Source organism: Ambystoma mexicanum, chromosome 6q (genome assembly GCF_040938575.1).
Source record: "Ambystoma mexicanum isolate Mex_15411 chromosome 6q, UKY_AmexF1_1, whole genome shotgun sequence".
Classification (NCBI taxonomy): Eukaryota; Metazoa; Chordata; class Amphibia; order Caudata; family Ambystomatidae; genus Ambystoma; species Ambystoma mexicanum.
In genome coordinates, this window is record NC_090937.1 from 80,128,572 (window position 1) to 80,141,450 (window position 12,879).

General features: G+C 44.5%; 1 protein-coding gene across 2 annotated transcripts in view; it reads right to left on the minus strand.

The window, feature by feature from the left end:
* The window catches only part of UBA6 (ubiquitin like modifier activating enzyme 6), a 1,607,755-nt gene that overhangs the window by 874,089 nt on the left and 720,787 nt on the right, over positions 1–12,879 (minus strand). For both annotated transcript variants that reach the window (XM_069630498.1, XM_069630497.1), the window contains exon 16: positions 11,640–11,718. In XM_069630498.1, coding sequence (XP_069486599.1) covers positions 11,640–11,718 — 79 coding nt within the window. The remainder of the gene's footprint in view (positions 1–11,639; positions 11,719–12,879) is intronic.

Sequence of the window (12,879 nt, forward strand, 5' to 3'; positions counted from 1 at the left end):
AACATGTTTCAAAATGGTAGTTACAAAAAGTGTTGCATGGTAAACTGCTATAAGGCCTGGTAACTGTCTGTAAGCCAAATTGGCTGAGCTCATGAGAGAGGATATTACTGTGTCTAATTTGCCGATTTCACTGTTCACACTCACTACATGATTGGGTCGTTCGGTGGGACTGCACATCAGAATTTACATGAATTTGTTTTGACCGATGAGGGTACGCCACTTTAGTAAATGTTACATGTATAATTTTAGTCCATCAGGGTTGCCATATTTTTTGCTGATTGCACAATTAGGTAATTTGTAGGGGGCTGTACGTAGGATGGTCATGGGTAATATACTGTCATGAGCCTTGCCCCTTGCCCTCACTGGCAAGTCATCCTTCCAGTTAGGGCCAGGTCAACGGCCTTAAAACCTCATCCAAGACTCTCTTGGAGTCAGTCCTGGCGCCTTTGACGCCAGGCTCATAACCATCATGAAGAGCAACATTAGAATGGGACTATTTACTTGGGATTATTTAACTTGGGAGGGTTCAGCCAACATAGAGGCACACACATAGCTCAGTTACAAGGAACTGAGCTATGCGGTCTAGTCTTTTGGGTGTGGCAGGCCTGGGACTACTTTACCTGTGGCAGGCCTTGGACTATTTTACCTGGACTACTTTACCTGAGACCTTTATTAAACCGCACCCAAACAGCAGAACATGCTTTGCGTTATTCTGCTGTGGGCAGCGTAACGCTCACCGTGTCCAGTTCTTTGATGCCAGTTTACCTGAAACCAAGGACCCGCAGAGAGAGAAAGAACACTATGAAACTTACCTGGAACAGCATCCTGTCTTCAATCCATCGCTGTCTTCAGTTCCACTCACCTGAAGGTACGAACTCGATCATCCAGCACCAAATGCATCCTGGAATACCATAACCTGGAAAGAGGAGAAAGAAAGACAGCATTAGTAAGCGTTCACTCACGTTTCCTCCTGAATGAAGAAAGCCACACAATTCTTACCTGGTTAGTCATCTCCTGATCAGTATCATTGCTGGAACATTACGGCGCTCGGCGAGGAACACCGCAACCTGCGAGGAGAGAAAAGACACAGATTAGCAATATAAAAGGCGAAACAGCACCGCGCATCGCGCATTACTCACCAGACAGCATCGCACACAATGCACTTTCGCCTACCGGCCCATGCTCATCTTCAAACTGCATGACACCACCAAAGTACCTTTCCATACCTAAAAGGAAAGAAGCAAGACATTATTATTCAAACTAAGAGGAACATAAGAACTGCATACAAAGACTGTAAAGCAGCAAACCTACGGAGTCGCAGCAGGCCTGGATTCCCACAGGGGGGCTTGCACCAGTGAAGTAACTTGGTCGTTGCTCGCCCCCCCCCACATCTACGCGCCCCTGCCATGAGGAGCAGGATGGAGAATCCACCTTTTACAATATTAAGGTGAGGAAAGGGCCCAAGGGGGAGGAAGGAGTTGAGGCCAAGGGAGGTGGGAAAACAAAGAATCTGGAATTGAATCCAGATCTCTTATATTGCAGACCCATCTTTAACCAGAGGCCTTACCAAGGGACCGGGAGAGGGTTCGAGAGTGCAAATCATCCAACCAGGGCAGGGTGGCATCCCCGTGGATACCAGGTGAGCGTAACATATACTAACCAATAGAGCCTGTTGGTGTAGGTTGTGTTTAGATTTTTATATAGGCGAGTCTCAATACGGAACGTGGGATTAGCATGTACTTGAGACTTCTAATGTACTCCAATTTTTGGGTTTTTGTATTTAAATATTGTAACTCAATATGGGTGTGTCGGGCGCGTTTTCAGTTCCATGGAGCTCCATGATACACCCCCACGCCCACTGCCATAATTGGCATTTATTAAAGCGGTTTTTATTGCTTCCCTGGATTGACATTTCCAATCGTTTTTTGGGCCTACCGTACACATTGATGGTTACAGATGGAGTGGGGGCTGTTAGGGAGAATTCTCATAAATGGCTAATTTTCCTTACCTAATAAGTCCCTCAGCAGCTTTGCTGGATTTCTAGGATTTATTTTTTTCACCTGGTCAGAGTGTGAGCCTTTTTCCCACTCTTACATGTGTTTTGCTGTGTGTGTTTTTACCATTTGTGTGATCTTGGGCTCTGGAGCCTCACCTACTCCATGAGCATCATTGTTATGTGTGTTACACAGCACCTTCAGTGTAGTGAGACAGGGTTGTCTTTTAGAATTCCCACGGACTCCATTTTTCTGGGACTGACTACTGTCTCCCAGAAACATGTAAAGTTGCCATTAACTTTATGTAGTCTCTTTAAATCACAGACCCAGTATAACTCATCTTACATGGAGTATTGGAAAGGGTTAATTCCTATACCTTTTTGTCTCTTTCTCTTGAGCACTGTTTCGCTCCCTTTACATCAAGACTTGGCTGGTGGCAGTGGTAACTACCCTAATTTTTTTACAGCGGTTATCTTATATAACCATGGTATTGTTTTAGGCTATTATATTAGCCTCAAACATAAACCTGCTTGACCAAATACATTTTATTTTGGCTCCGGCTGGGTTTAGTCAGAATTTCTTTTTGTTAATGTCTTTCTCGTGTTTTTCTCTGCACGCCAAACCGGGGTCGATTCCTTTGTGTGCTGTCTTTTCGCTGGCTTCTGCACAGAAGCCCTCCTTAAGGCGCCTGAATGTTTGGGTAGGCAGGATGTGAGGGAGGTGTCTTAGGACCCTGCCATGGGTTCCCTTGGTAACCCAAGCCGCACTCCTGTTTGATTGGCTGGGTGACTGTCCTTGCCAGGACAGCCACCCTGCTGCGCGATTGACAGCCAAGCTGTATGAATGGGGCAAAATGCATAAAAAGCAGGTCTCTAGGACTGGAAAGGCAGAGTCGCCACTGGAACAAAAGAACCAACGAGGAGCTGATGGAAGAGGACCCCTACAACGACTGACCTGCTGCAGGTCCGAATCTTAAGACTCCGACGACAGAGAAGATCCTCCAGGAAACTTCTTCCCTTGAGCTGGTGGGACCAACCAGTTCACCCAAACTGCAAGCCAGGACCCCTCCTCTGGTCAAATATGCTGTACAGAGCTACAGTGGGCCAGATAGCCAGGAAGGTCGGCCCCTGCTTTTATTAGTTGCTTTGCTCTGCTGCTGGTTTCTTCCCTGGGTAGTGCAGGACCCTCCAGTCTTCCTACTTCTTGTCAGCCTGATAGTTACTTCAGGAACCGTGAGCCTGCAGGAACTACCAGGAACGTCTGCCTCAGCTACAGCATCCTCTCCGTTTTAAGGTACTGTGCAAATCTGGTTGTTCGTCTCGTTCAGCCGCGGTGAAAGTGTTTGAAATCTTTCTACAAACTGAGGGCTTGTCCTGCTCTTTTCTTCGAACTAACTTTTCTACCAACCAACCTCGTCCGGAATCCATGGCACGAACTTTACCGCAAACTACCCTGAACCGTGTGATCTTGAGCAAAAGACTTTTGACCCATTGCTTTTGGCCCTAAGCTTTTTCTACCTGATTCTATCACTGTAGTTCCTCTTGCTCAATTGCCCTGAGTACTTACCTGTCGTGTGGTTAGATTTCTATTAACTTTGTCTTTTTCTCCCTTTTAAATTGCTGGAGTGCCATTTTGCTCCCACTTCATTTTGTGAGCTTAACTTGTCTGGAGCTTATTGGGTGTGGTGTATTAAGAGTGTGATTTTTAAACTGCTTATAATATTGGAATGTTCTACAACTGAAGAGTAAAATAAATGTATATTCTTTTACTTGAAAACCTTGAGTCAGTGTTTGCCTGAATCATAGTAATTGCTGTCCTTTGTGTAACTATTTGATACTGCTCACTTGCTCTTGAGGTAAGTCTGGCTGCTCAGCCATCGCTACCACTTTACTGTGTAGTACAGGCTTGTACCAAAGGTGAACTTGTACTGTCACTTGTAGTCTTAATTGTGTGTGGTGTTCCAAAAGGGTACTACTGCATATAATTCTGCCCAACATGGGCTTTCCACCAATCCTTCACTATGGCTATGGATCACCGAAGAGAGTGTCCAAAAAGAAGCCTAAAGGGGCTAAAGCCAAACCCTTCTTGAGGCACCTCTTTGCAGGAAGAAAGCAAGGTCCCACCTCCTTCACTGGGGCTCAATAGCTCCAATCATGCTTTTGAGAGTTCTGTTGAATCTCTCAACTAGACCATTGGTTTGTGGATGGTAGGCGGATGAAAATGTGTATGACACCCCCACATTCATTCCACATGGCCTGCATATAGTTAGACAAGAATGCTGCCTTTTGTCAGACACAATCTCTTCAGGGAAACCAACCCTTTAGCAACTGACATGGCAGTAACTGTTTTCAGTGGGATGGCTTCAGGATACCTACTGGCATGACCATAAACCAACAGGATAAACCTGCTGCCAGTAGATGTAGGAGCATCAAAGGGAACAATGTCAGTCGCTACCCTCTTAAATGGACACCCACTACAAGAAGTGGACAGACATCTGGCAAGTAGTGCAACTCCTGCAGTGACCTAAACTTTGGAGTATTCAATTACCATGATTACCCAGAAATGCAGACAACCCTTTTTCCTAGTCAGCATCAAGGTTTGGATCAGAAACCTGAACCTCAGTTGTAGGGGAGGGGGGAGAACTCTTTGTCATCTTTTTAGGAACATTAGACTCCACATCCTTGGATTTCCCCCTTGGTTTTAAGCTTCAACTAAGGCTTGGCTAAGGTAGGCCTCCTTGTTTGAGACCTTACTGCTCTGTCACCCGCAAGTCCTAAGTTCTTGATATTCACAGCAGAACTCGGCATGGGACTTGCCTCTGAACACTTCTAGCAATCCTAACCACGCCTACATTTAATGCTACAGTGACAGACTGTTAGGTAAGATTTCCACAGAGCTGGTAAATCTTCCTTTCCTGGTTCAACTCCATAACTTTTTGCTTTTCTAGTGGAATATTTTTCATTAATACCTCAGTGAGTGGGAACCTTTTTCCACACTCACCTTTCTTCAACTCTTTTTATGGGTGTCATTTTTAAGACTCTCCATAGTGTCTTTTTAAAGTTATCCTGTCTAACAACTTATTGGCAATAAGTGCCTGTTGTTGCTGGGTTGCCCTAGGGGCACCCGATTTAACTTTCTTGTGCTAACCTTGAGCGAACTACAGTTCCCAAGGGTGGAAAGGATCTTTGGATCCCTTTTACATTTTATTCTGTGAAACCAGCTACCCCACCTTATGTGGAGTGCTGGGGAGATACAATGTATCCCCTTTCACATTTAAACTGTAACAATTCTGTTACAGTGACAAGCTTACCTTTAATGGCTGGTGGCAGTGATACCTTTTACTAATTTGGTGCACCTTTACCGCAGGCTGTAATCACAGCTGCAGTAAAGGCACCTAAGGGTGCTCATTTTACCAAAATGGCCCGTCTTCTTTTTCTGCCATTTTAGTGTTTCTTGTTCCTTCCCCTGACATCCAGGGTGGGAAATTCCTTTGAGTTTTGTTTTTGGCGGGAGTCCCCTGGACACCCCGCCCAGGCTCCAGTCAGTCTGCAAGCACAGGAAGTGGGGGAGGAGTCCAAAACTTCCCCCTCCTTTGTCTTAGGTCTTCCTTCAACTGGGCCAAATCCCAGTGGGGGTTGGCTGTCCTGATTGGACAGCCAGACGCCCCTTTCTTGTAAAATTTGGGGAGAGAATGCAGAGGTTGTGTTACAGTTCCTGATAAATACTGGAAACCTGGAAGCTGAAGTCATGTCGACCACTGGAACAGAAAACCGAAGAGGATGACTGTACGCTCACCTGGCTCCCACAGAGGTGTCGATCTGGACTGGACTGCTGCGATCTCCACCAATGTGACGCGTAGGGCCGAGATGACTGACTGGACTGGCCCACCTAGCTTTGTTTGCTTGGCCCGTAGGAATATTCTTCTGCAAGTGGAGCAAGGGAATTAACCACCCGTGGAGTTGAGCGTAAATCCCGCCTCCCCGTTGTTCTCCCCACTGATCACCTTGGATGTCCCCTCTTATAGCCTCACCTGATGATTTGAAAAGATGAGCTCTCCATCCTGCATTGAGCGCAGGGGCGCGTAGATAACCAGTTGCTTCACTGGCTCGAAGGAATTGGTGAGTTCCAGGACAATATTGACTCTGATATTCCCGGCAAGACGCCGTAAATATGTAGTTCGTAAGAGTTCAAATGCCTGACTTTCACTCTTGTCCGATTCCTTGCAGGCTGACCTTACTGAAGAGTTCCTCGTGGCAACCGGTAATGTTCTGGTAAGGATTTGTATTTTCCAACACAGTTCGATAAAATAATGTCCACATGTAACCTGTTGCTTTCTCCCTTATTCAGGCGCTGAGAGAAAATATGAAGTCTCAGGGAATAATGCCTCCGGCGGTAAAATCAGGTAAGTCTTTTGTGGTGAGGAGGGTTCCCCTTGTTAGTCCCTTGTTTCACCTTGCTATCCTTTTGTTTCCCCTTAGGGGCCGGGGTTCGGCTAGGATGCAGTGGAAGCTGCGCCGACCCGTGAAGAATAGTACCCCCGGTGGTAAAATCAGGTAAGTCGATGGGGGGTATTCCTCTGTGTATTCCCTTGGCTCACCTTGCTGTTCTTGTCTTCTCCTTAGGTGCCGGAGTGCGACGGGAACATGCAGGAGGATGCAGTGAAATGTGAAGATGCTGATAAGGCCGGTGAGTTCAGCGCGGCGCTGCAGCAGGCGAGGCGACGCGCATAAAATAACTTCTTTCTTCCAGCTCGAAGGCGCGATTTAATTGTTCTAACCTTTTCTCCTTCTTTCTCCCTTTTTCTAGGAGCTCCAAACTCGAGGCGGGCGTGGCAGAAGACTGGATGTAGACTTGCAGGCACGGTGAGCGTTACACTGCTGGATGCAGAATAACGCGAAGCGTGTGCTGCTCTTCGGGCGTGGTTTAAATAGCCTGCAAAGTAGTCCCAGGTAAGTATTCCTCCCCAGCCCCGCCCGAGTAAAAAAAAAAGTCCCTAGGTAAAATAGTCCCTTCCAAGCCTCTTTTGGCTTGGAGCTCTTGCAGCATGGTCTGCATCAGGTGAGTTTTAATCTATGAGCCTGGCACCATAGGCGCCAGGACTGCACCCAAATAGCCCCTAGCAGGGGTTGTTGGGCTTGCTTGGGGTAACTTGATGCCTGCTTCCGGGGTTGCTGGATTTGGTCTGGGTCCCCGGGGGTAGGCATCATGACAGCGATGAAGGAAAAGCAGCGGGAATGATTTCCAACGGCCGGAGAGCCTGCTGTGTAACCGGAGCCTGCTGCAGCCCTTCCTTCTGATCGACCTGGGGTCTCCGAAAACAATGGCCCGAACCCAGAGCCTGGTGAGACCCACTGGACTCAAGAAGACCTGCATTTTGAGCCATCCCACGGGTTGCTGTGACCTTGCGTTCTTGCAATACCCCAATACCCTGGGACCATCAGCCACTGTGCGGTGCACGGTCGTCTGAATTCCGAATCGTGCTGAAACTTCGTGGGCATCCTGGTCTATCCCCAGAGACACGAATCGAGTCCAAAAAGTCCCTTCACAGGAGTGCTGGACCTTTTAAATGACGAGAATTCAACTGCGTTTTTCTGTCTTCTTCTGTGCTCCTTGAAAAGGCGCCAAACCCGCAAAACCGCATTCAGCTGCGAGAGAAATCTTGCCCAGAGCCTTCTTCATCGATCCCTGCTGCAAAGTCCCTTCTGAGGTCTTGTGTTCCGTCTCCAGGACAAGGAATCCAGTGACCGGGTATTTGGCTGCAGACCCTGAAGTTCGCCTGCTGCAATCTCTTCTTCATTGCTGAGGTACTGTGTTGGCTTGGGTATACACTTACCTTAAGCCTGTTGGGATTTCTGTGTAGTCCTGGGGCGTTTTCTGTGATTGGGAGGTCCCTCGTCCAGTACACCCTGTCCCACGGCTAGAATCCTGCTGGGGTGTCTTCTGTGAAGCCCCTGGACCCTCTTCTAACCTTAGAAGTAAAGTACTCACTTGTTTGCCAGTTTTCCTAAGGAAACTCTGACTTTTGCTAGTAAAGAACTTATTCTAACATTGCCTGTTCTGCCACTGAGAACACTCGTCCTCTAAGGGAAAGACTTTGAAGGGATTGGGACTTCTGCCTAGAAAAGAAATCAAGTGTTTTACTTACTTGTAAAGAGTTGGTTGGTTGGTAACTGTAATTCTAAGAGTGAACAGTTACAAAAGTTCTTACTGATCTTGAAGGTGTGATGCATCTTTTCTTCCTTAGCCACTGTTTTACCAGTCTAAAAGAAAGTAGATGTGAAGGTATTTTACTCTCCTGTGATTAGGTTGTGCCTCTTTACAAAAGTAATGTGTTGGTTTCACCAGATTATTCCTGTAGGGTAATTGTATGAGTGTCTTCCAACTGTTGGTATCACCAGGTTAGTCCTGTTAGGATAACTGCATGAGTGTCCCCCAACTGGGTCTTGCTTCCCCTGACTTGCTGCTAGCCTGTCCTTAATAAGTCTACATTAGGTTGTTGCCTACCTAGAATAACTATTCAGTAAAGTGTGACATTGGGTTTTACTTTAAGTGGGTTTTACTTACCTTGTGTTAGCTGTGTGCCACCCAAAACAAGTTACCAGAGTTATTGCTTACCTCAATCTGGGGTTCCCTGATTTCCAAAGCATCTGTAATTGTATATTACATCCTTTAGGTTTTACTCACCTGGTATAACTGTGTGGTATGGCAAAAGTAGTTATAGGTTTTTACTGCACCTAGAATATGTGTTTCACTATTCACCAAAAGTATATTGTCCAGGTGACTGTTTATGTGATTTGTTCCAAGAGTCACTGTACAACTGGAAGGGCCTACTGTCCTTGTGTTACCAAAAGTAATCTAAAAGTAACCATTGGTCTTTTACTCCCAAAGAATAGGCTTGGCCTGTACTAAATGTGTATAACAAGGTTTTGACTTCCCTAGAACTACTGTTAGGTCTTCCAAATAAGGTCTATACTTGGGTCTGTGTACTTTCAAGTATAGTGTTGTGTTTTATATTGTGATTTCTTATAATGTGTTAGTACTTACTTAACCCCTAGATTTATCTGGGCCTACCTGTATTTAAATAAATCCTTTATTTTTTTTTACAATACATAGTGTTTCAGTGTTTCTTTGGATCATTTGTATGACCATTTTCACTTGTACTGCATCTACTGCCCTCTCTCCCTCCTAAAATAAGCCTGGCTGCTCTGTCTACGCTACCCCGAACTCAGGTGGTACAGCCTTATACTAAGAGTGGAGTCTTGTACTGCCTCAGTAGAATGGTTTTGCTAAGCCCTTGGTTGGACTTCAGAAAAACTGTTCTAACACAGACATTACTGGGAATCTTAGCAAGGGGCCACCAGCCAACTTCAGTCATTCTGGCCCCACGGTCCTGACAGCAGAGTTGACCTTCACCATCTACCAGCACAATATCCTTAAAATAAGACTTGGTATTGCCTGGGATGGAAGCAGAAGCTTCAACAAATCTAGGTCCCCGGACACTAAAGTAACTTATGATCCAACACCACTGGGCGATGAGTCAGAAGAGAAGGATGTTCCTGTGATTATTTCTCCATCTTCATAAGGGAATGCCAGAGTCACAGAATGGTCCCCCTAGATCTTACCCTTATGTCTAGGGTCCCCCTTCACATGGTTTCTTTTTCCACATGTTGCGCAAGATCCTGAGCACCTTTGTATGTAGGGAGGCTACTGTGGCCAGATTCTTGCTTGGGATTTACATTCTTCTCCATGTGAGTTACTGACCTCATGAAACCGGTTGTGGGCCTTATGAGATGCAGGTTTTTCAGTAAAACCACCCTCTTTCAGATTTATTTTCATTCTCTTGCTCAACAGAAGAACACTTGTCCTTATCAGACACTCTATGGGACACCCATAGATCAGCAGAAATGGCCAGTTTCTTTGAATCTAATCACTTAAAACCTTTCAATTGCCGTTTGAGCTCACGGAAACAAGAAGCAAACATACGTTTAAGAGTTATCATGCCTTCAAAGATGGTTACTTTATGACCCTCAACTCAACCACTAAAGTTTTTCAAAGAATAATTTGCTTAAGTCAAACAAATATTCTCTTTTTTCTTTTTCTTGTGGTCTATAAACCTTTTTAAATATTGGTCAGGAGACTTCACAAACTTAAAATGCATAACATGCTTTCGTTTCTCTCAGGCATCAATAACTTCACAATAGCGCTGCAGCCATCCTGGGGAGGTCTGATGAGAAACAAAGAAATATTGTTTGACTCATTCATCTATTGCACATACTCAAATAAAGTTCACCGATCAATAATGTAATTTTGTTCATCATAAACATTCAACAGATCATTAGGAAATCTTGGATGAGACAAGGACCCAGCATCCTTCCCTGACCCTCTGCAGGAGCCTTAATGCCCATTCATCCTGGCCAACTGTAGCTGTCTGGAATGCTGTATCCTTATCTTGCTCAATCTTCTCCGATTCCATATTTGCTATGTTCTATTTGATCTCCATGTCTTTGAGCCACAGCTCATCTTTCCTCAAATCAAAAATAACATCAGATGTGGTCATAGAAGACTGAAGTCTTCAGATTCACTAGTGCATTCTGCAGTTTCAAGAACACTAAGACCATTAATAGCGCTCAGCCACAGAAGCATCTACTCCACTAGTAAACGGTAAAGTATTATTCTTAGCTTCTGGTAATCTAATGGTTTCTGCACTAAACCAGCTTTGTTACCAGAGGTAGGTAAACCCTTCTCTGCACACACTTCCTATAGATATTCAACCGTGTACATAGCAAGAGTAATACTAATGTATGCTTCCATACTATAATGAAGGTTATGCAACTTTTACAGGCCTAAAACATTTTTAGGGTTCTGTATACCAAGAACTATAGGATCACTCGAATGGCTCCTAGGACTACCCAGCTCTCATTTCAAAAGATCACTGCTTTCCCTCAAGGTGCGTCTGCTACTCTGTTTATACTTGGCTCAATCATATGCCTATTTTCAGGATAATTTCCTACAAAAGTAGTCAGATCACAGCCTCTTTCCATGGACATATCAGTGCATTGTGCATAGATAAGCCTGGCTAGTTCTGTCTAGTAGATTGGACAGCTCACGTTTACAGTACTCTTGATCGACTGCTGCTCAGGCATAGACTTTGATACCAGTAAGTTGACATTAATTCATTTTCTTATATTTGATAAAAAAAAGTAAATGGATATTGAAGCCAGATGTGTGAAACCAAGACATGCTTTACTGCAGGTCTGGGTAAGAGAACCACGAGTCTATGATACACATTTGCAGCTCTTGAGAAACAAGTACAAAATGTCTACTTCTATGTTGACAATATTAGGGGTGTCTGCTCTTTATAGAACGTATTTGAACTACTTGATTTGATAGTCTATCTTTGGTAATTCTAACTACAATATGTATGCCCAGCATTTATCGTAGAGCCGCCGACTTAAAATAAAGTTGAGGGACACTTTACTCATCTTAGCTTATTTATTTATTTTTTAAAGCTGTGATTAGGGGAAGACCACTGAATTAGTTTGAATTCCACACACATTTTGGCAAGTTGAATTTTCAAACAAGAAAAGATTAAGGCAAGGACAGCATGTGAAATTTGGATTTTCAATTGGGTGCAGACATACTTACTAAGAACACATTTAGATTGTGTAGTTTTTGGCGTAGAGAATCTCCAATGCATGCTCTCAAAGCATCATACCGATCACCTCTGAAAGTAGACACAATCACAACATAGTTACATTTGCAAGTAAATGTCATTAGTAGCACATAATTACATATCTGCAACTGTAACCAGCAAGGCTAGCATTCTAGTATAATGTGCTAGCAAACAGAAGGTTGGACGAGTTGTACGGTTACTAAAACACTGCAGCAACCCTTGGCCACTAATGATTGTATGTTTGTTATTTAGAAAGCTAATCAAAGTGCTTTGTGGGACTACGTTTTTTTCAGCTCACAAATACATATATGCTGCATCTTTTAAAAACTGTTAGTGAATGCCCTCATTTTTAAACTATCATATATTCTAATGCTTTTTGATAGACTTCCATTTTTGCCATTTGCTATAAAAGTCACCTCAATAAAACATTTGCCATTAAATGTCAACATATTTGAAATGAAACAATGGATAATCATTCAAGCCACTTCAATGAACTGACATTTATATTGTCCAGCTACTTTATAGCGCTGGTTAGCTTTGACCTTAGCTACACTGTTTTACAACTATTCCAAAGTTACACAAAACTTAGATGATTTGTATCTTAGGGACCAAAGAGTTTATAGTAACCCCCTCAACCAGACTCAGCCTGAGACCAGGAGGGTGACAAAAGCAGCTAGCAAGTTTGTGCATGTGCCCTGGCACAATTTGCTCTGCTTTCAATTATGTTGCTCTACATCAAACTTGATTACCGTCTCCAAAGGATGGCCTATCCCACAAGTATGGAGGAAATTAGATGGCATGTACAAGCATGCAGCAGTCCCTACAGTACAACAAGGCCATGGCCCACTGGTGTGAAGTAGTACAGAATAAAGGCACGCTAGAAAGGTAATGCTATATTAGTGGGTATTATATGATGCACCCTTTGTCGTTTTCATACCTTTGCTCTTTGGGAGGTCCCAAGAGATGTGTTGGGTAGGAGTGAAAAGTTATCTGGGGTAGAGGGAGCCGTTGCTTAGTCCGGATGAGGGCAGATTGGAAGAAAACAGGGTCTGTGTGCAGGCAAGCTTCCAGGTGTTTCAGGAGCATGGTGCCTACTGAGTCCTGAACTAGGTATTCCCTCGAAAGGTGTGGTATGTGACAAAGTCATTGCCCTCGAACTAAGGAGGGCTCTGGGTTTAAGTTCACCAGAGCTCTCTGAAAGTGCCACAAGCG